Raw genomic sequence first — 23655 nt, 5'->3', positions numbered from 1 at the left:
CTATTTGTCCATTTTTAAACTCAGCAGAATTTGTAGTGTTCATGCATTAATCCTTCCCTTTTGCATTACACCCATGAGATAAGAGAGGACAGCACATAATGTAGCTAACAGATCTCAAATAGCAGTTAAAAGATATCCTTTTCTTTTATTTGAAAGATATTATTGATTTAAATGATAGAAACTTTTCTTTTTAACTGCTGGTTCCTAATTATTTTCACAACGCAGAAAGCTCCAAGTAGCCTCTTCCACAGAGCAACAGCTACTTGGAGAACAGTCCAAAAAAGATTTTAGGACTTTTCCTCAAGGCAGCACAACACTCAGCGTCAGCACTAGGTTTTCATTTCAACTCAGTCTCACTAATGGGGAAGTCTTCAACCCCTTGCCCTTGGAATTATCCCAACAATCTTTTCAAGCAGAAGCTGCAGCAGCACCCTGCTACTAAGGCCCGAGAAAGCTAGTGAGAGTCAGAAGTAGTAAGAAATCAAAGAACATATGAAAGTATTAATTAGACTATCAACAGGGAGACTCATCAGATAAATTTATGTTTTGATACGAATTCTGAAGACCAGACAGGCATGACTCAGTAGCTGGAACGACTCAGAATGCCTTTCTGAGCAGCAAATTAAAATTACATTTGTTCTCTGCTGGACAACCTGAGAGTTTCACTACCAGCATTCTCTCTAAAAGCATATATACTGAAAGCATTTTATCCTGTGACCTTTAGTACTGGCATAATCTCAAACTTTGAGAAGATGCCCTATTTCTGGGTCTTTTCAGAAGAATTAAGGATTTGGTGCAATTTCAAAATAGTGCACAAAAGGATTTCTGGATGGTAGAAAGCAGTTAACAACACATAGTTAAACCCAGATCAGGATGTTCTGGACATTTTAAAGCAAGGGCAGTCATGGGTTACAGAACCTTCTTAGTACAGGTACTGAGAAAACCTGCCCCCCTTCCCCACAATTTTTTCCATATTTTGCCCTCATTTCAGTAAGGGTATATCCACTGTAGAAATCCATGTCTTTATATTGTATGCATTTCAAACAACAAAAAACCTGAAACCAAAGCAACAATTCAGAAAAGTATGGCTAATCTATCTAACTTTGTTCTCTTGCATTGTAACGGACAGGCTTCTGACACCAAGAGATCCACATTCAAGTGGTAATTACAGAAAGAATTCTGTGAGACACAAATATCTTTTCAATTCCTTGATGCATTTCTCAATTCTACATCCAAGTCCTGAAGCCTATGAATGTGACCTACAAGCTTAGCTATGAGCAGTAGGCTACAAAACTTACAAATTTTTTTTTCCATGTCATTGCTAAGAATAAACTTTTCGAAGGAGACTCTTCATCAATTAACTAGCATGCAAGGTACTTGGCTTCGTTCTGCCAGTGTTATGTCAGACATTTTAGGTGAGGGATCCAAAATACTCACTTCACTCTGTGGCTCCTGAATTACTTTGTAAAGGGATGAAATCAAAGCAGTCTTATCTTTCAAGCTGGTAGCATAGCTGGATATGGATGCTTCTGGCAGTGTCTGAAATAAAAGTATTATAAGCAATTTCCATCATTAAAATATAACAGCTATTTCAACAACAATTTTCTATTACAAGTCACTATTAATCAGAGTTTACTGTAAACTAAACCTCGTTTCACAAAGAAATCCTCACATTTTCAGACTGTTGCCAGAAGACACACTGCACTCTATCATTTTGCAATTTCATACAGAATGTAACAACAGCGGATGGGAAACTGACAAAAAACAAGTTACAAAAATGCAACTACCACTGAAATTTCACTGAGATGTCAGTCCTGTAAAACTTCTACAGTTCTCAGATCCATACTTCAAGGACTTCTCAAGACCAACTATACACAGGAAGTGAACATTATTACCAGATACAGTATTACTCTGGAAAAACACAAATTCCAGTTGATGCAAATTCCAGTTCTTCTCTAACACTAAACATATTTTCTGCCAGTACTAAAGAAGGTAAAAATCTAATCTTTTTAACAACCCTTTAGAAGATATACATTTAAATGTACATAAGTCTCACAGTAATTCTTATCTCCAGTCCTTCAAAGGACTCCACTCTACAGACAGGAAAACATACTTCCAGCGTATCTAAGCAGACCAGGAGCAAGACCTACAGTCATGTCTGGTACTCAAACCAATAAAATCATTCATCTATGATATACATTTTCACTGTTCTCTGCCAGGAAGTATGTCACCCCAAAAATGCAAGGAAAAAAAAACCTTTCAAGCAGACATTTGTATTTATCACACCATCTCAGTGAAACCCAAAGTTACTATGTTTCATTCTCTAAAGGATGCAAGCACTTCTGCATACTTCACCAACAGTGATTCAAACACTTCTGGCTAAATATCAGAGTGCATTACCTTGAACTCTGATAACCACTCCTCCACAACCCCAGTATCCACAGCTAACATCTTCCAACATCTGCTTCAAAACCTTCAGCCTGAAAGAATAAGCAAACACAATTTGTGAATACTCCAGTTGCTGCATTAAGCAGATGATGAAAATTAAGTCTCTGTGAATATTTAAAGAATCTTACCATGCTTTCACTTGTTAACATTTTGCATGCTGATATTACTTTGAACTTTTATTGTACCTCACTTATGCATGCTGCTGGAAGCATTAAACACAGAAGTCTTCACATACAGCAGTTTAATAGATTCCAACTATGTATTGCGTGGGAAGTAAGTCAAAGATTTGCAGAAATGGCATTCTGAAGACAGAAAATATTACCTCCTCAATTTCCATTTATTTTTCAGCTTATAAAACTCAAGAGGAAAGTGTATGGACTCACTGAAGAGAAACTACTATTTAGGTTTTTCCAAGTCAACTGCTATTCCCAGCTTGGAAAAGGTCAGTGAAAAAAAGGCGAGTGGAAAACCTTTCAGTCCTCCCCCACCATGGCAACTGCAAGTCAATGAGCCTGCTGCCTCAGCACGGAGCCTAAGACAGACTCCCCAGCCCAACATTCTGTCCAGTCTCAGACAGAGAGAGGTCATCAGCAGCAGGACTCAACACAGGAGATGCAGAGTGGCTTCTGAAATTAATTTCTGATTTCTCTTATATTTTGAGAAACCGCTTAAAAACAACAGTCCCATGGAGCAGCTTATTCTGACAAAAAAGACCAATACATCAATAAGATACAACAACTAAAAGTTAAAAGCGCATGCTGCTAGCTTATGCAAACTGTGCTCATAGACTTCAACCTGTGACAAAATTAAATACTAGAGAAAAATTAAAAATTACTAAATTACTAAAATTAAATATTAGAGAAAAAAAATTAACACTGTCTGGGCGTAATGCTCAGTCATGGGAGATATCCCATCAAGTTTTACTTTCCCAGTTTAAAATTAGCTTTGAAGTATTGATATCCAAGTATGGGGTTGTCCATGAATGACAAGCAAGGAAAAGATGCCTTTTACAACACAAACACAAATATTTTGTTCTGAAATCCAGACTGTAGTGGAGCATATACAGACTATACACAGTATATTTTAAGAAGCCTAAAAGGAGAAGAACCAGATATGATAATAGCAAGAGCTCTCTATATCCCTCCAAAGCAAGGGGAGTGGGGAAAGCACAAACTTAAATAAGGCTTTAAATAGTGACCAAGATATTTCTACACACAGACAAGGTTGTGAGGAAATTGCTATTCAGAATGAATGGCAAAAGGAATAGAACTGAACAGGCTGTCCAGCAGTTTCATTTTCAGATTCATTTTAATCCACAATAATAACATAAGGCAACCAGAGACTTCTGTGCCTCCCTCTCCTCACTTGCATGATCATTAAATAATAGACTGGGACAGGTGACAACATGGGGAGCCAGCTGTGGCAATGTCCTCTCACAACCCTAGAGAGACACCCAAGTCTGCACAAAGCTTACGAAACACTGCTTTGGAGGATGAAAGGACAACAGGGAAGGGGCAAGGAAGGGTAACCATTTAATTTTTGGAGACCAGACCACTGCTGTGGCTGGATATGGGCTCTTCAAAGATTGTGGGGGAGGAAAGCTGTCCTTTATTCGGGAGAGCAGGGACACACAGAGCTCGGCCCCGCTGTGGACGATGAGACAGCCGACAGCTTATGGGTCACAGATGAGAGGGCAGAACAACACGGGTGACACTATGGCAGGTGTTTTCTGCTCATCACCTGAGCAAGACAAAACACAGAAAGCCCTCTTCATATACAGCAGAAGAAGCCTCACATCACAGGCACCTGGTCCTCACACGGAGCATGAACTACCCTCTCACCTCTTGGAGGGGAAACCGAAGAGGGAACAAGTGCATTGATTATCCTTTTCCTGATACAGGGGACTGAGGAGCCAAAGGAAGGCCCTCTGCCAAACATCTTAATTACAAATATGGAAAAACTGGCTAGTGATGTCGAGGTAAGGGCAGACACAGCTGCAATGACCGTGACAAAAGAATATCACAGAATCCCAGTAAGAATGATCAAAGCAAGAAGGAGGATCAAGAATATTCTAGAATGGTTCATGGGCTTTTGCAAAAATAGCAGCAACGGGAAAACTAGGGCTCCATGACTGAATTAGCAGGGGATCTGCTGAGAGAAGACACAGAAAAGGCCAAGGTACCCACTGTCACCTTTGCTTCTGTTGGTACCAGCAAGAGCTGGAGCCCTGGACCTCAGGGCACAGAAAACTGCCTCAAATGCCAGAGCGGCTGAGGAGTCTCCATCCGGGGAGACACTGAAAACCCACTTCGGTAAGATCTTGAGCAGCCGGCCACCTGTTTCAATTTTCACTACTTTGAGCAAAGGAGGTTGGACTTCACGATCACCAGAGATCCATTTAAACCTCATCAGTTCTGTCATCCTGTATCAACAAAGAAATGGGAAGGATTGCCAGGAAGAATATCAATTTAGCTAAACACCAAGTCTTTCTGACCAGCACTGACAGTCTCTGAAGGTGTAACAATGAAAATACAGAGGAGCAGCCTCTGAATGCCCAGCATAAGTTGTGTGTTAGACCCTGCTGAAGTGAGGCTTTTAACGATCATACCATGTGCTAACAAACACAAATACTAGTCCTATTAGAATTATTGAAGCAACCACCTTGCCAGTCCTTACAGAATCCCACAACCTACTAGCCCTACTTTCATTCCTATGAAGGTGGACAAAGGCTTTTGCAGCATCTTATGCTTCAGCACAGCTGACAATAGTAACCATTCCCTACTGAGCCCCATCACCTGTCCTAATATTGATTGCTCAAAGCAAAAATCCCGTTATTTAAAAGAGTCATGAGGAGTCCTGGATACACCACGTCCATACTTGATATCACATTTATCCAAGAGATTAATTTTTTTCTCACTCTTTTCTAGAGATCCATCAAGCATTATTTTCAGATTAAAGGTTCCCAGAGAACAGAGGTTTCATTTGACCAGTAAAAACAGTAAGAGCATCCTTGGCTGGCATTATTCATTGGAACAATACTTCAAGTTTTTATGACTAATTTTATGACTAAGTATTTAAAGATGACTTTTTTTCTTTTTTTTGTGCAAAAGAATGAACTTTTGAAATGACATCTATAAAAAAGAAATAGGAGAAAGTTTTTGCTGATCTGATCTTTTGTATTTATTTTTAAAGTAGCAGGGGCATTCCATTGAGAGTTAAGGCAGTAGAAACAAGGAGATGGACTGTCCTTACACTACCTTCCTGCTTTAAAAAATCCATACATATATGCTTAAACCACAGCAATACACATTTGAGCATCATAAATAAGAACTCTTAACCTTACAATTATTTTCCATAAGACAAGGATTTTGTGTTCAATTGATGTCCCCCAGAAGGAAAAAAAAGCTTTAATTCCATGTATCAGCTGTGTGGGATGTATTTAAACAGGCAGAGGATTGCCTCATTTTGTCCTAGTTAAATAACAGATCAAGTTGGACCGGCACAACAATTTGGACAATTGGAAAACCCAAGATTGTCACAAATGAAGGATTAAGAGGTTTCAGTTAACAACAATTTATTTTTCAGCTAACAATAATTTTAATAACAATTTTTTGCTGAAGCCCACAAAAAATTTTTAAAAAGTAACTCTAGAATGGGATTTTTAACACTAAATGCACCAAAATAAGGGTTTATTTTATAGCATCTATTAACCTTTCACAGAAAAAAAGAAGACCCAGAGGATTAAAAAAGCATGCCTTAATTACAGCTTTGCCTCAGTGGCTATAACAGCAAGATATAGGCCACTGTAAGCATGAGATGTTCCAGTCACTACAGAATTAAAGCAACATAAAGTGGATAAAATAAATACCTGCTACTTTGAGGATTAAAAAAAAAAGTGAAAAAATATGTAAAATTGCTTTAAGAATTATACTTTATAAATACCAAAACTGTAATGGAAACTCAAATAACACAGCAAACACTACACAACGTTTTTCCAAAATATCTTGTTTCAAGGTACATCAGTATGTAATTCTCTTAAAATGAGTATTTTTTCTTGGTCTCTTCCTACTAAGTCCCTGCAAAGATTTCAAATGAGTGGAGCTTGAGAATTTCTTTAAAAACAACTTTTGTCACCACAAATCAAACAGTACTCGGATAAAACATGAAGAGTGGCTTCAAATGTCCCCATGCTCCTTGTTCATTTGGATGTCCTGATGAGGATTGTTACAGGAAAGAGAAGTCTCAATAATTTAAATACCACAAAACTATTTGTGATGCAGCTCAGTAACAGCCAGGTGGTTCAGCACTGCTGAATTTTTATTAGACACATTTTATATTCTCAGTTTATCTCATACATGAAATAAAGTCACTTTAGATGATACTCATGCATTGTAGGTCTCTGTATTTGCCACATGAAAGTAGGCATAGCTTATGCAGTCTAGCTAACACATGGCTAATTGTCTATATTTATATGGCTAATACAACCTCTATTCTTGTGCCTTTTGAGTTAAAAGCACTTTGGAGTATTTTCCACAAGACTCTCAACTTGGATTAGCAGACAAAGATAGGATTTATAATAAATAATAATTAACAAGTTCCTGAGTCCTAAGCAGCCTCTGACAGCTGTTAATTGATCTTGTTCTATTCTAATACAATAATATAAGTCTCCCACCTTTGGAGATACCAATTTTTGTTTTGTTTCAAGGTGAGTAGTACAACTTGAATAAGATATCGAGGAAACTTATCTGACAAAAGCAAGTCTCATTTAGAAGAGGCCCTAAAAAGGTGATTTCCCCCCCCACACACCCTTTACAGCACAAATACATTAGGAACTTACTAAATTTCCTGTTTTTAATAGAGGAGGGAGAAAAAGTTACTAGGCGCTGAGTTGGTGGAGGGCCAGCCAAGACTAATTAAGACATATTCTCTGGCAAACTTACTAATGCATCCACCTACTTAAATGGCTTTGGATTTTCATATCTGTCACACAAGACTTTAATATAATAATATCAAATTATGCCTTTGAATGAAATCACAGACAACACATGTACAAGTTTTTCTTTAAAAAGAAATTCTCACAATAGGTGGCTTTCTTGCTATTTACAGCTACCCAGCATTTTCAGAATTCACCCACAGAATTCATGTGAGTAAATGAAATCTGGATTAAGTACAAGGAGGCTGGACTTGGATAAAGAATGAATTGACCTGCAGAACTGACCTTCTGAAACCACAGTATTAGACATTTTCTAGGGAAAGTCACAGAGCTGGAAAAAACAAAACCAGAGGCCAAAAACTGCTGAAGTCTCATCCTCTGGGAATTGCTGAAATAGGAGAAAAAGCACATACTGCGTCTTTACCTAATGAGTAAAGTATCTGCTTGGAAGTCTGTATTATTTGCCTAAAAAAAATAGCTTAAGGGAAACATGGAGCAAAAAGTTAAGCTATCTATGAACTGTCAGCCAAATCTGTCAACTCACCCCAGAACAGGAACAAAGTAAAGTTGTGAGCATTCCATTAGGACGCATCAGACGCATAAAAGATCAAGCCCCTAGTAAATGCTCATCTTCTGTTCTATAGTAGTTTGCACACAGAAGTAGGGATGGGCCAATTAGGACTCAACTTTTCTTCCCTTTTGAAGTGGTACAAAAAAATACTAAAAACCTTTTAGTCAGCTCTGCTTGATTGATCAAGTTCATTTAAAAGGATTACAGTCTACACTTAAAATTCATATAGCTGAACCCTTTTTTCTCCTTCATTTCAGAGACAAAGACACAATTCTTAGTAAGCCACAGAACAGGAAAGAGCACACAGGCAAGTGTATTCTTGATTCAATTGCCAAAGAAGAGAATGTATTTTCCTGATGTTAATGCACAACTCATTTTAGTGATACAGTGATCTTTTCATTTTCTATACAATTTCAAATATGATCAAGCTGTTCTGTTCAGATACTTGTAGTTGCAATAATGGGCAGCAAAACACTTGAAGTCTCTTGAGAAAAGAAACAGATGCTACTGTGGACTCCAAAAGCCACTCCGACAGGTTTCAGAAACCACAAAGGTCAGGTCTGACCTCTTGATATTTTTCAAACTTCCACAAAGAAACAAAACCCCCATTGTGCTACGCCTGAAACAGTCACATGTTAAATTCAAATATACAACTGCAAACAGTGCTCAAACACTCAGTATCAAATATTCTCTGATAGTTGCCATCTTCAGCTTAAAACAAGACAGCTATGGTTGCACCAAGCATCACTGACTTAGGCTCAAGCAAATTCCTAAAATAAGTGATGGTTAGCATCTTCTAACAGGAGAAATAACAAGTTTTAGGTGACACTAGAGGTGACAGGCTCAAAACAAAGAGGAGTTACCAAAAACAATGTAGGAAGGAAGTATGCATTGAGGTCCGGGTACAGGAACTTTACATAAATGCACAGAAAAAACCTCCACATGGACATATGCATAGAAAAATCTACCCAGAGCCACTAAATATATAAGCACTTCTAGTTCAGAAAGCTGGAGTCAAAGGTTGCTTCCCCAACCGTGTCTTCCAGTTTTCTCTCAGTTCCTATCTTGGCCTCTGTTAACAGCCACTGCTAGACAATAAGGTTTCAGAAATTCTCATCTGGTTCATCATGGTCATTCTCCAGTCTTCTGCACAATACAGCAGTGAATACACAAAGATAACTGTTCTGAACATTTGTTTCCAGTGGTTCATATAGATTACTGAACCTTAGGAAGTGAAACTGCAGTCAATTTTAATTTCATCTTGCCAAGGGCATTGTACAGTTTTGCTTCCCACTTTCCCCTCCCCTCTGTCAGTGATAGAAGCAACCTTAGATAGAAGCTCTTATCTAGAGCTTACACTTTATATCACAATGTGGAACATCAGCCCTAAAGACTCAGGAGTCAATGGACTCTTCCATGATACAGATTTAAATAAGATTTTCTGATCCTGTGCACACATGCTTCTTGAACAATTTACACTTGGATATAACAAAGTGATAGATATTTACCCAGCAAATGGAAAAGCCCCCCTGAACGATATCCATGACAATTTTTAAAAAACACAATAGACCTATTAATATTCAGCCACAGATGACAGACCTCAATTCAGTTTTGATGCCAGCAATTAAGGAACAAACAGTCTATAGAAAGCAACCATACATCAACTAGATCATACAGGAACTATAACTAACTGTCGTTAAATGAAGTTGTTTCTTGTGCAAACAGTACCACAGAATACTGTGTGGAGGTTCCTGGCGGTAAAGCATCAAATACTTGATGTATCAAACTCAGTCTTCTACAACCTTTCAATTCTGTCAAGAGATGGAAAAAAATAATAAAAAAACAACAACTCACCTATGGTTGAGATCATGAAACCACAAGGCCATTTCCATTGCTGCTAAATAGTCACACAGGCACAAATGACCCAAAACGTTCATGAGGAATGCTTTCTAAAATGCCTCAAGCAGAAGCTAAGACTCCTAATAGCACAGGCTTTTGGAGGTTTTAATCCTGATCTTTGACTCCTGGCAAATTTATTTGCTCAATTTCAGATTAGCAATCAATTACAAACCACATTTGTACTCAACTAACCTTGTATTCACCCTTTACTACCAAGGGGAAATGCCCCCCAAGACAACAAAATGACTCATGCCAGCCAAACAACCTTAGGACTTCGTTTTCACCAGGAAGAGATATGAGACTATAATCACTGACATATTCACTTGAATTTATACAAGCCACAGTAAATCAGATCTATATTGTTTAAGCAGGACAAAAGCAGCCCTAACAGTACAGTGCCAAAATGAAGTAAGAGGAATTAACTTCCACAGCTTGAATTTTATTTTTTTCATCGTCCTCTACCACTTCTTCCTTGCTACCTTTTTTAATCCTGCTTTACTATTTCTTCCCTGTTGCCTGCTGCACAAATGCACACTCTAAGTACATCTGCCATACTGATAACCATAGTCAGTCAAAACTGACCACCTGTAAGTCAACTTGAACAGTTACACCCCATTCTCTGGCATGCAGAATCCCTATTCTTTCAAATTATTTCATCTGAAGTATATCCTCAAATCTTAGCTTTTCTATCATCTGTAATTCATAAATAGTTTCATTATAGGGAAATAAAGGAAGATTTATTACTTTCAAAGCAGTTTTTGTAACAGCTAAAATATATTTGCTTCCTCTTTTATTTCATGCAAGCATTACTATTTACATCTTATTGACTCTTAAAGAAAGAACAGACATTTAAACAGCACAATCTTAGACAGAATGGAACACGTAATTGAAAAATCTTGTCTTAATCTAAGTCCTTATGTTTTCTGGATTAACACAGTTAACTGTTCAACACATACAAAGAAAAATCAAGATAATAACTAAAGGCATCATACAGAAATAGAATTTAAATTGAGTAACATTAAAATGAGTACAAGCACAAGCTTAACCAAATGAATGAACTAGAAAGCTTTAGAAATCTTTTTTCTATGCATGAAGACTTCTGTAACTTGTGTTGAGAACATCAGGAAACTGGCAATTCCACAGTACATGACACAGTGCTCTTATCACTTCCCTAAGGGAAAGTGGTGCTGCACAAGTTCACCACTGACAAGAAACATTCTGTACAGAACCCCAAACAAATTTATTGTTCTTTTATACCTTAGTTCCCTAAGCCCAAAGTACACTACATTCCTACAAAATCAGGAAGATTTCTCAAAACCTAAAGGCAAATTTAAAACAGTGAAATACAAAAAACTATAGGGAAAATAATTGTGTTGGAGCTTTAATTTTAGTATTGCGTGCAATTCTTGAACCAAGCAATGGTCTTTTCAAAAGCATGGAGCATTATTTTGGTAGCAATGCTGTGACATGTGGTTCCTTGCCTCAACCTTCAATGCTAGCCCAGTATTACCTTTACAGACAGTTATTCACTTAATCCATTAGTGAAGTCTATTTGTTGCAAGCTAATTTTAAAAACCAAGGTTTTTTATTGTTTTCTAAGTGAAAATTGCAAGTCATCTCACGTTAGAGTTTGTTCCGAACATTCGGTCATATGAAAAGAAAGGTGCTGGGTAATCCAGCTGCTGGAAGGCTCTCAGCATAAAGCATGCACAGGCAGATGCTGCACAATAGCTTGAGTATGACTGAATAGCATGTGGAGAACTGGGCAGAGGCTGAACTTCATCTCTGAGCACTGACTGTAAAAGACACAATTTTAACACCTCCTACCATTACAGCACATAGTTTCAGCCAGTACAAATCCAGAAGCATTCATCTGGCAAGTAGTTTAGCAGTGACCTATCAGAAGGAAAATGACACAGCTCACAAAGCAGGACAGGACTTTGAGAGACTCTTCACCTACTTTTTAGCAGCAACATTAAGAATGCAAGACTTTTGACCAAAACTTTCCAACTCTGCTGGCTGAGAAAGAGATTTTAGGAGACTGTCTATTTCCAACTCTCCTCTAGGCATTTGCACCTCATTCAAGTTGGAAAGCAGAGATGTCTACCTGCAAGCCAGACACTAACTTTAGAAGATACTACACAAGCCACACGAGGAACAAATTTTGTAGCAGCACAATGGACTTGATTTCAACTGAATCTTCCTTCTGCTTTCAAAAAATGTGAGGAGCTCCACAAACTGAGAATTGAGTTGCAAAAATCACAGGTGCTTCAAAAGTGGCTTATGTCAGATTCAAGCCAGACAGGGTTAATTTCTGCAGTATCTAGGAAGGGCATAGCCAGGATCCAGTTGCTGTTCTATACCACCTCATCATTGCCAGGGGATGCACTGGGGTAGCCAGTTCTGCACGGTGAGCGATCATGTGTGAATCATTTGCCTATTTTGTACACTTTGTTATTGATAGTGTAGCTGTTACTGTTTGCTTTCTTACTCCATTTCTGTTTCCAGTAAATTGTTCTTATCTCAACCTGTAATCTTCACTTTTTGTGCCCCTAATTCTGCTCTCCACCCCTGCGCAGGGGAGGGGGAAAGGGAGACTGGGCCAGCAGTTGCAGTTTGGAAGGTTTTGGTAGGAACATTAAACTGGGGGACACCATTCCTGTGCCAGGACAGCCTTATCTGGTAAAGCACAGGCCCCTCCTTTCAGGCCAAACCCATTCCAGGGCACCCAGCCCTTCACAAAGAAAAGAGAACTCTCCCCGGGGCTCCTGTTGGCTTCTCGGGATCAGTTGTATCACCCCACTGGGCTACCCAGGGAAGATCTACAATGTAGCATAATATCAGACAAGATACAACTGCAATGGAAAGGTTTGATTTCGACTCCAGAACCTTTATTTTAAGTGCTATGATACATCCCATCACCCTAACCCTACGTATGAAGCAGCATTAGCACTCCTGATACCTTTCTATCTGCAAATTATCTCTACTATACCATTCTACCATCTCCTCAAAGATCATGAAAGAAAAGCAGGAACCTTGCTATCAGGAATACACCCCAGACTTTATGGCAGCAAGAGGTTTATGACAGTCTACTGATAGGTGTTTTAGTGGGTCATTTTCACAGGAAAAAAAAACAAAAGAAACATACAAAGGTGCATTTTCCAGAAGAGGAGTGCATCAATACTGCAAATAACCTTAGGACTTAGTCTTAGTGGTCAATAACTGCTCCCTGTTAAATTACAGAACTAAAATTATCCATCGATATATGCATGCAATGCATGTATTTAGCTGTGTTAAACAGCTTCAGGAGAAACACGCTTTCTCTCTTCATGACAGTTCTCATATTCCTCCTCATCCCTCCACTTTCCCCCACCCCCACAAGAGCCCATCCGTATATACTCACAAGACTGGACACAGTCATCTGAAAAACATTTCAGAGCACTAAGAACAATTTTGTGGGTTTTTACATACTTTACAAGCTACAGAAAAGCATGACTTCTCAACTGAAATTTTTAAGAGCAGGACCCACGCTTCTGTCTCATTCAGAAGATACATCCAATATATTAAATGCTCTACTGTCACATATAAACGCTGTAGTACAGACAAAATATATGTAACTCAAAGTCTCAAGAGAATTTACTACCCTGTATGTGTTGTTCTGCATTGTAATTTTTTAAAAAAGTCAAATCCCAAAAGTATAACAGTGTCAAAGCAGAAAAGGATTATAATTGTCTTATGTTAAGAGATGTATTAATTTAGATTGAATTCAAGTTAGATTAAAAAGCTCCCATTTCATAAAAGCATCTAAAGGTCAGAATATTAATTACTCCAAGAAACAGAAAGCTAATAAAACTCAAATTATACAGGTTCTGGAAGGACTCTTTATTTGAGTTCAGATTTCCAGGGTAATGGTGTTACCAAGTAATCTGCCATTATTCCAAAGTCACAACAACAGAATGTTTCTAAGGAATTTATATTGTTATCACTTGAGTAGCAGAAAACAGTTTAAGATTAAAAATAACAGAGCATACAATCATTTTCTTTTTTTTGTTCATTTTATTTGCATTCTCATTAAATCACATAATGTCTCCTGCTCAAGACAGGCCTGATTTTTAAGAGCATTCTTACATATACATAGTAGTTCTAGAAGAAGTGAGTGGTGCTTCTATAATCAGTCATCAATTCAGAGTTCTGGCTTAGAGCACCGATTTGATGATTTAGAGCCAGGCAAATATTTCTGTAGCCTAACTACAAAGTGGCCAAAATGTATTTCTATAATGATCTCAAGACTGTGAACTTGGGAACTTGATTTAGCGTATTGTGCTTACAAGCAGCAACTGAGAAGTCACTTGAAAGGCAGACACAGTTGTGCCAATACATGGAAATTGCTCATTGATTGCACATGTATTTGGGGCGCAGTGGAGTGGATGAAGCACAGCCCAGGGACATCAATACAGCCAAACAACCCTTGGACACAACATATCCTGCTTGTAAAAACTGTCATAAGCACAGGAAAGAAGTGTTGCAATGACCAAGAGCAAACAACCTCTACCACACTGAAAGAAAAAACACAAATATAACGAGTGAATGGCCACTTTTCAAACAATATGACATTTGAGGGGTGGGGGTTAATTGCACAAAACAAGAAGTTCATACACCTATCATTTAACATCAGTGAACACATTTAAGGAACTTATTCAAGGGTAAGTGTGGCATCACTTGGTTTCTGTTTCATCACACAGTTAACTTCCTATATTCACTTTTTTCAGTTCCCCTATTTACTGTATAAGCAGGACCTTCATCTAGGTGCCCCTTCTTCCCTTGACACCAAATGCATCCACATCCTACTTCACCGACTGAATTTATATAGAACTTTCATTCTATCACACCAAGAAACAGCTGTAAATGCTTAAGGCAGACCCTGCCTGTGTTTCACAGATTGGAGTGGCTTTGTGAGCATAGGAGAACTAGCATCCACTTCTTTACCAAAACAGGACAAAACCTCTAAGCCACTTTTGAATACCACTAAAACAGGAATGGACCAAAGATTTCCATTACTTCCCTAAGGAACGAATGAATGTGTGTATTATGTCCACAAGGGAATGGCACAGTTTAGAGAAATCCTCTGATTATGTTGTTTCTGGTGGAAAATGGTTATAATTTTTCCCTGCGCAGTCAGTCTGCCAGTAACAGTCTGGGATAAAACATCAGTGCACAAATAACCACTCCATTCTAGTAAAACCCCTTGATAACCAACGCAAATGCATATGCTTCAGATATTCTTAAATTTTAGCCTAAGAACAAAGAAAATGAGACCAAAAATACATATACCAACTAAAGTAAGGCAGCAAAAGAATTAAAAGTAGCAGAGATTGCAAATTTGCTCAGCCATGCCCAGCATGATGCAGAAGTGCAGGAAGAGCAGTTCTGCTATATTTGCACACATTACTCAGAATTCAACTAAACTTCAACCAATTCCAGCTAAGACAACAGAATCCTGTTACTTCAAGCTGTATCATTAGAGACTAAGCAAAACATCTGTTTCCTTTGTTGTGTTTCACTGAGTAACAGAACAAATTTGATTGTCTGAAGTGTCTCATCACAACACACTGTTGTGAAAATACCCCTCATCTACAGTACTGACACATAATGCTGCTGAGAAAACAGGGAGGGGGGTAAAGAAACTCAAAATTTTTTCCTCAGCTTTACAATTAAACATAAATCACATTCTCCTAAGATAGGAAGGAAACTCTTAATATTATACAAGCACTCACAAAGCTACAGATGCACATGTAAGCAGACGTGCAGAATTACTGTCAAAAGCCTCTCACCTGCTCCTGTGGCTGCTGCACTGGGAATTCAGTTCAAAGAGGGGGAAAAAAATGCAGGAGCCTATTAGTCTTTTTACACCTGACATACGGAGTCAATATAATTAGGAACGTAAGAGATGTGAGCAGAAAGACTGCAGCTTATTGAGCCTAAAAGCTGTAACTGAGTAAAGACAGTAGCACGTCTGCAGCATGTGAAACGAAGCAGGCAGGTATTTTGGCACAGCCTAAAGGAATTCAATAAGAAATATATTCTTTTAACTCAGTATATAGTAATTGGTTTAACCATATGTGCTATTAACCACAAACTGGAGGATAATACTCAGCACTTCACTGGCAAATCGAGTCTAAATTGACTGTAAGGAACATAAAATTGTTAGTTTAGCACAAAGTGCCAAGAGCTAAGGTATTCCCCAATACTGCTCCTTCCCCCACTTTGATCACTCTTTTCTCCCCTCCACCAGCCTAACACCAAATGCATGATGCTGCAATCTACTGCTTCAAATCTGGAAGAAACACAGTCTCCTTCAGTCAGCCAATACTGCAAAAGAGTATTTACTGGGGGAGAAGAACATTCATTTTTATACTTGAAGATGCTTTAGTCTACTTCCTCGGGTAGGAATGTGACTGTAGCATATCTGACAGGTTTTATACAGTACACTGAAAATATTCACAGTATCCTAACTGACAGAGAAGGTGGCTGGTGTCAAAAACCTGCCAAATGCAATTTTTAAAAATTTACTAGGTCAACTAAATGCTTTTACACATTTTACAGTCATCTCCTATAATACAGCAAATAGTATTAAAGAATAGAAAACAATTGCTTTTATTTATGAGAACAGGATTCAACTGCTTGAAGACAAATCACAACGACATAGTACAGCCTTGTCCATTAACCAGACACTCATGGAGACCTTGTATTATCCAGCACTAACTCCTGTACAATACTCAACACTAGTAGACAGCTTAATTGCTGAGTATTAGATATAATTCTCTACCACGTATTTGAAGTGTAATGAGATTTTCCCCCTCTTCCTAAAAAAAAAAACTGCAACAAAATATAGCAAAAGTAGTGAATCATGGTGTTTAGTATTAGCAAAATATTACAGTTGTATGCACTGTTCATCAGGTTGAAATTAATGCCTTGCTGAAGCATAAATATTTATCCAGTGCAAACAGCAGGAAACCTTAGGAGACAGCAAGGCTTTAAGCACCAAAGTGTGTTAATTAGTACCCAGTAAAGCTTCAGAGCATGCTATGCTATTTTTAAGTAAAGGTTAGCTTCCAAACAGAGGAACGTAACAAAATGTAAAGGTAAGAGGTAGGATAGCCTAAGAAAGTTGCTTTAATAGCTATCAAAAGTGCCTCAAATATACATTTTCTGTCACAAAGTTCAGAATGAGAGCTCTTGTGCCAATCAGGATGGAATACAGATACTTAGCGACTTCTGCATCAGCAATAAGCATGTTTTACTAATATTACTTTCCCCTAAATTTCTTCGCTATGCTTCAGTTGCTACACAGCATTTCATATCATCAGAGGTTAGAGATGGAAAAACAAAAAACATACATCTGTTTTGAAGAGATAACCCATTTCCAAGTCTTCGTCTCAACAATTAGATGATTCTTCAGCACCGCTGGTCATTTATAAATGAGGAAATGTTTCATGCATATCCCCACATTCCATGGCGTTCTACATATACAAGACTAATGAAAATTAAATATCTGTCCAAAGTCCATGTCCATTATTAATTCCAGTTCTAACATACAATGCTACTAATAACAACTGTTTATTGAGCCCATCTGTTTTACATTTGTACACCACTTAGAAGTCACACTGAAGCCTTATAAACAGAATCCTCAATTCATCACACCAACTACACCAACATCCTCCCCTTTCTGGTACTACAAGACAAAATATGGTCCCATTCAGACAATTTCAGGACTCACTTGGCTGTAAGTTATACTGCTTTCATTCACTGTCTTTCTAGTTGTTAGCAAAGCATGTAAGTTCATGTGGGGATGTGACTAAAGAAATTGCCATAAATAACAGTTGCCCTCACAGACTCGGCCAAGATGCTATTTTTACTCTGCTCCTCACGAACATGGTCCTGATTAGGACAAAGGCTTCAAAACAGTTTCACCACAAGTACAAGAAAATACTTCATAGCTAGCACTAATTTAGAAATGCTATGAACTGAAAACTATTACAGTTGTTAGATCTTCCAGATGTTGGTTTTGGTATTTTGGGGTGGTTTTTTGTTTTTTTTTTTAATCTAGTCCAAGAGTATTTGAGTTTTCATGCTAGCAAAGTTCCAACACAAATTCTGATAGGGATCTAATTTACAGAAAGAACAAATGCAGAAGCATTTCACCTGTCAGCCTTGGGCAAAATTTTCTACATTTTAAATGTCTTCAAATAACTTTAAATAATTCAAGTGTCAGTCAGTTGTTTATAGATAAAATCTCAAGTTCATGCAGAAGTACTTCATCTAACAAGTGTATACATACACTTACACATTACAGAGTAGAGGAAAGAGTCTGGCCATTGCAGGAATAAACATTTTAATGGCATGCAGAGATTGAGCAGCAGCTTTAAACACAGCCTAGCAGCAATATGCAGTTGCTACACATTAAAAACATTTTCATACTTTAATACTCCTTGTCTTCAACAACACTGACACAGATTTCTGTCCTTATCCTGACACCTTGTTGTCTTCCAAGATTATCTCATGAAGCATTTCAAATAAACTAATCCAATTTAAGTTTCTAAATAACTCATGCTAGTAATAAAAATGCTTTCACTGCAACACATTCTCCACTTCCAAATGTGCATTTCATACATCACCATTTCAATTCTAGCAACTGAGGACAGCAAACGCCAAAAGGGCTATTTTTCCTGGAACAGAAAGAAAACACAGATTTAAAGAAAAGATCTCATGCCTAAAATTCTAATTTAAGTGGTCTTTTATATATATACTTGCATAATTAAACAGAACAGCATTAACAAAACAAAAGCTGTAATTCTCCTAAGCATGGGAACTACAAGATTCCAGAAAATCAACAAACTCTACATCCTACCAAGTACAAACCAACACACTGAAAGACATTGCATATAAACTGCAGGTTCTAAGCATGCTGTATTTCCATAATCCCATGGAAGTCTCAGAGATTAGACAAGAGTCACTCCAGTCAAACTATTTAACCTCAGCAGATAATTACAGATAGGCAGTCTGCAGTTTTTCTGAAGTGTACAAGATTTGGACGCTAGTTCTCTTCAAAGAAAAGAGAGTATGCAGGCAGGGAAGGTCACACTGTCAGGCTTCTCATTTCCTATACAGCAAGATCAGATCTCCTGCTTAAATTTCATGCACCTTGCTCTTGGAACATCGACTACTTGGTAACACTGGACATAACACACGCAAGTGCAGTGATTCACAGGTGTAGCTTCCACCTCTGCTAACAAAACTATCCACACAGTACTATGGGAGACCTAAGGATAACCTTTGTACCCAGTCTTCCATTTGGGAGAGAGGAAGCACGCCAGGTTGTGCAGGGAGTGCATTTGTCAGAGGGAAGGGCTGGGAATGAAACCTGACCTAGCAATTCACCTAACGGATTTGTGTCTAAGCTCTTCCTGATGGAGGCTTTGTATGTTTGCTGAGTGCACAGGTGATCTTTGTTAAAAGCCCAAGAGCTACTACATTTTAATATTCTCATCAACATCAACATTTATGTCTCTTATAAGTGTCATCTGAAAGCCTCAAATACGCCACAAGCTCTTAGACCCAAAGGGAAGCCTGGGAACTCTGACTTTTCTCTAAGAAATCATTTTGCAAACTATGCATTCTCCACACAACCTGAAAAAACAATGTCACACCAGACCACTTATTTTCTAATTAAAATAAGCAGATATTAGCCAACATTTCATAACTAATAATTTAAACCTCCAGAATGAACAAGGTGATTTTCACATTGCATGCATTAAAGCCAGTGACAGGTTAAGAAGACAAGCTAATGTGCACCTTAAGGTAGGCTTTAATGACAATCAATTCCTTGACATGAACATGAGGAAGGTTCGAGGTAGTGGGGTTTTAGAGGAATGTGTACTATGAATGAGACTTCAACTCAGTGACTTACTATTAGGTTTGACCCAGTCAGATGCATCAGCAAATGGGCTCATCTCCCAGCTTAGAGCCAGCCCCACTGTGCTAAGTAAAACACAGATGACACACACCACTTGTAGTAGTGCCCAGCCTTACAATATCTCATGCACATGCTTGTGATACAAGTCCTCATAAAATTAGAATCCAAGTGACTTAACTACCCAGCTATGCCTGGGAACATGTCTCCTATGGACTCTCTCAAGTGAAAGCAAATTCAGGAGACTACAGCAGAATTTCAATGTGATTCTGCCCCTGATAGCCTTTTTCCTAGCCTTCTGGTTAAATTTAATACGTCCCTTTAAAACAGCTTACAGTTGCAAGGAAGTGAATTGTTACAGTTAATAAATCATCCCAACTTCCCAACTAGTACCAAACTTCCTCAAAATTATCATCCCTCTGAAAAAAGGCCGATTAGAAGTGCCTTGCCTCACAAAGAGATTATCACAGAAGAGAAGCAGACAGGTTTTGTACTCCAAAATTAGTGGTTTTATATTTTTTCCTACTCTGGAGGAAAAAAATATATCCAAAAACACTGCCAGAAGAATCTGAAATTCAACTTCAAAGCACATGGCTTTTACCAAAACTATTTCACTGATGAAACTACAATAGATTGCAAATTATTTTGACCACATTATATACAACAGTACTTACTTTGTGTACCATAAAAGAATTTGTTGAAAGGTGGAGGGTACAAAAGCAAGATGCCATTTGGGCGTGAAACTATATGATCTTTAAGGTCCCTTCTAACCCCAACCTTTCTATGATATTGTGGAAAGCACAAACTTCTGAAAGACCACTGTAGCATGTAAGCCCATTATTGGAGAGAAAAACTGCAGGAAAGCCGTTTAGATGCCATGAAATGCAGTCATCAATGTCACTCGATGCTTTGCTCCATATAACACTGCTTTTTGCCTCTCTGCAGTGCAATCTGCTCTGCTTGCCTTAAAAAAAGAAAGTCACTAAATCCGAATTTGCAGCTAACGACCCTAACACTAATCATGTAATGGAGACTTTCATATTTGGCTCTTCTACAGTCATCTCCTCACACACGGGCAGTGTACGTTAAAACTTCTGAAAGGTCGATACTAGCAGGACTTCGTAACCTTCAAGTACACAAATCTTCTGCCCGTGAACCTAAGGCTGGGGAGCTTTTTCGGCAGAGAGCTACAATTCAATTGGACGGGCAACAAACGTGATGGCTGCCGGGATTACACGGGACAAGTCAAGTCCACGGGCACTGTCCCTGCTTCCATCGTTACGGCAGACACACAAAGCACACGGAAGGTCACTCCAATTTCATGTGCGCCCAGTTAAACCACGAAGCTGCTGGAGGCACAAGCCCTGCGGCGCTGCCCGCCCGGAGCCGCCAACTCCGCGATTCTAACTGTTGCTGCCGCCTCCCGCGGCCGGCACCCAGCTCACCGCGGCGGCGATACCGCCAAACGTGCCCACGGGACGGGTCAGCATGAAGGCGTTTCACAGCACGCCGCCGAACTGCGTCCCAAACCTCCCCACCAAGGTTTGCAGCGGCGCCGGGAAGCTCGCTGCCACGCACCGCCGCTGCCTGCCCTGCTTCGGGGGCATCGCGGAGCAGCTCCTTTGTCTCTCCCGCAGCCCCGGCCGCCTTCTCCCGGCGGCACAAGACGCCGCTGCCCCGCCGGCCCCCAGACGCCCCGGCCATGCCGCCGCTTGCCCGCTGTGCCCCGCCGCAGCCGGACCGGGGGCGGGCGGTGCGCGGCGAGCGGGCGGCCAGACGCGGCCGGGATGTTGGCGGGGCACCGGGAGGACCCGCGGGAAGAGGGGAAGCTGCAGCCGGAGCCCGGAGCGCCGCCCCGTAGCCCCGCACCAGGAGCGGGGAGCCGCCCTGCCCCTCCATCGCCCCCGGGCACCGACCCTGTCCCCGGCAACTCCGCCGCCCCCTCCCGACCGACCTCCCTCCCCGCGCCCTTCGCCCACCGCCGCCCCGGCGAGTCACGGCCGCTCCAGCCGCGCGCCGCCGGCTGCCCCAGGGTGGGGCACGGGACCCGCAGTCCGGGGGGATCGCTCAGTCGGCCGCGAGTTGTCCGACGGCCGCGGCCGCCCCGTCGGGATGCGCCAGCCTCGCGCGGGAAAAAAGTTGTCCCCGCGGGAGCGGCCGGGAATCGAACTCACCCTCCTACCCGGCGGCTCCGTCGCGACCGCGACTCAAACTCACCCTCCCGCCGGGAGCGGCAGCGGCGGGCGGACACCGCCCCGCCCCGCCGCTGCCTGGCGGCCGCCGCAACCAACCGGGGCGCGCAGCGCGGTCACGCCAGCCAATAGCGCGGCAGAGCGGGCCGTGCGCGCGGCCCGAGCCCCGATGGGCGGGGCCGGCCGGCTCCGAGGGCGGGCGGGCGGCGGCGGGGCCGGGCGGGAACGGTGGGCGCGCTGTGAGGGCGCCCCGGGGGCGGGCACGGAAGCTGGGCAAGTCCTCGGCTCCCCGCCGCGGCTGGGCCGGGAGCGTGGTCCTGGGACATGCTCAGGCAGGGTCTGGAGTGCTGGGCAAGGTCGTGCCCCGCGGGGAGATGCGCCCTCCGGGGCAGCGCCCGCTCCCGAAATTGCCCTGCGAGCGCGGATGGCAGCGGGCACTCGGAACAAAACGCGCGGCAGCGCTTGGGATGGGTTCGGGAGAGCAACGCCAGAGCTGCGTGTATTCCACCGCTGTCCCAAATCACGCATTCCCCCCGGCCTGTCACTTGGCAATGAAAACAGAGCTGGAGGCAGGAGAAAGGGCAGGCACTCCGGTCTGACAGTGCCCCAGCCCAACAAAGGTGCGCCTGGCAGCTCCACAGGAGACGCTTACGGGCACCCTGATGGGAATGACACGGAATTGAATGCCTCCTAATTTTCATCAGGCGTGTCTTAATCATTATTTAGATACTGGATTCTTATCAGGCTTCCCTAAGTGAAGCAATTCTGGGCAAGTCTCATTCCACAGCACTCCAAGGCCTTTTCAAATACGAGTTTTTTCCTTCTTTTTTTTTTCTTTTTTTTTTTTTTTTTTTTTTTTTTTTTTTTTTTTTCTCTTCTTCTTTATTGACATCCTTGGACTGCTCTGAAGAACAATTTTGAAATAAAACCTCGGGTCCTACAAATCGCTACTTTTTATGTTTACTCTTTTTGTTGTTACCACCAGAGTTTCTTTGTAATGCTTTTAGGATGTAAATTTTATTCCCTCAGAAGCACGCACTTCTGGTAATCCTCAGGATTAATAAAGATTAAGTTAATCAGTAATCTAATTGCTGTGTGGTGAAATCAAGGCAAAGAGGCTGTGATTTGGTCTGTGTCAAATATCATGTAATGACAGAGCCTGAATTAACACCAACAACACTGTCACAAAATGCTGTCCCATAAAATCATTTGGACTCATTTAAAAGCCATGGTCTTCTACGCCTTGCACATGTTCATTTCCTCAGTTACTGTGTACAGGTAAGATAATATGCTCACACACAAGTTTTTAGACTTCTCTGGAGCCTTGAAGCTGAGAAGACACTAGGTTCAATGCACTTCTTTTTTCTTGGCCATCCTGCATATCGACATCAGTATCATTCTGTCTGAGCTCCTTCTAGACTTGTGCTATTGTACCATTCATTTCCATAGGTATAAAGTATACTAATATGTTGACAATAAAATATTTTCAATAAAATTTCAAATAAAATTTTCCAGGACCTTTTATAATATAAACTATAATACATAAAAACTGCTTTTAGAATATAAATGTATTACTAAGCCATTTGTCTTTAGAATACTCCCACTGTGTTATGGTCTAAATTCATTCTGTCATCAGTTTCTA

General features: G+C 40.5%; 1 protein-coding gene across 5 annotated transcripts in view; it reads right to left on the bottom strand.

Annotated features, from left to right (window-relative positions):
- HYCC1 (hyccin PI4KA lipid kinase complex subunit 1) overlaps positions 1-22057 on the bottom strand; it is a 43339-nt gene extending 21282 nt beyond the window's left edge. For 4 of the 5 annotated variants that reach the window (XM_066195840.1, XM_066195857.1, XM_066195877.1 and 1 more), the window contains exons 1-3: positions 21996-22050; positions 2401-2480; positions 1438-1539 (exon numbers count right to left, since the gene is read on the bottom strand). In XM_066195840.1, coding sequence (XP_066051937.1) covers positions 1438-1539; positions 2401-2451 — 153 coding nt within the window. In that variant the 5' untranslated portion in view covers positions 2452-2480; positions 21996-22050. Of the gene's footprint in view, positions 1-1437; positions 1540-2400; positions 2481-21995 lie in introns of all 5 variants that reach the window. The other variant, XM_066195848.1, reaches the window with a different exon arrangement.
- Between the last annotated feature and the right edge of the window lie 1598 nt (positions 22058-23655).

Source organism: Chamaea fasciata, unplaced genomic scaffold, assembly GCF_029207755.1.
Source record: "Chamaea fasciata isolate MVZ Bird 193981 ecotype frontalis unplaced genomic scaffold, bChaFas1.0.hap1 SCAF_1, whole genome shotgun sequence".
Classification (NCBI taxonomy): domain Eukaryota; kingdom Metazoa; phylum Chordata; class Aves; order Passeriformes; family Sylviidae; genus Chamaea; species Chamaea fasciata.
Note: the sequence above shows the minus strand (reverse complement) of the source record. Positions and strands in the feature narration are given on the sequence as shown.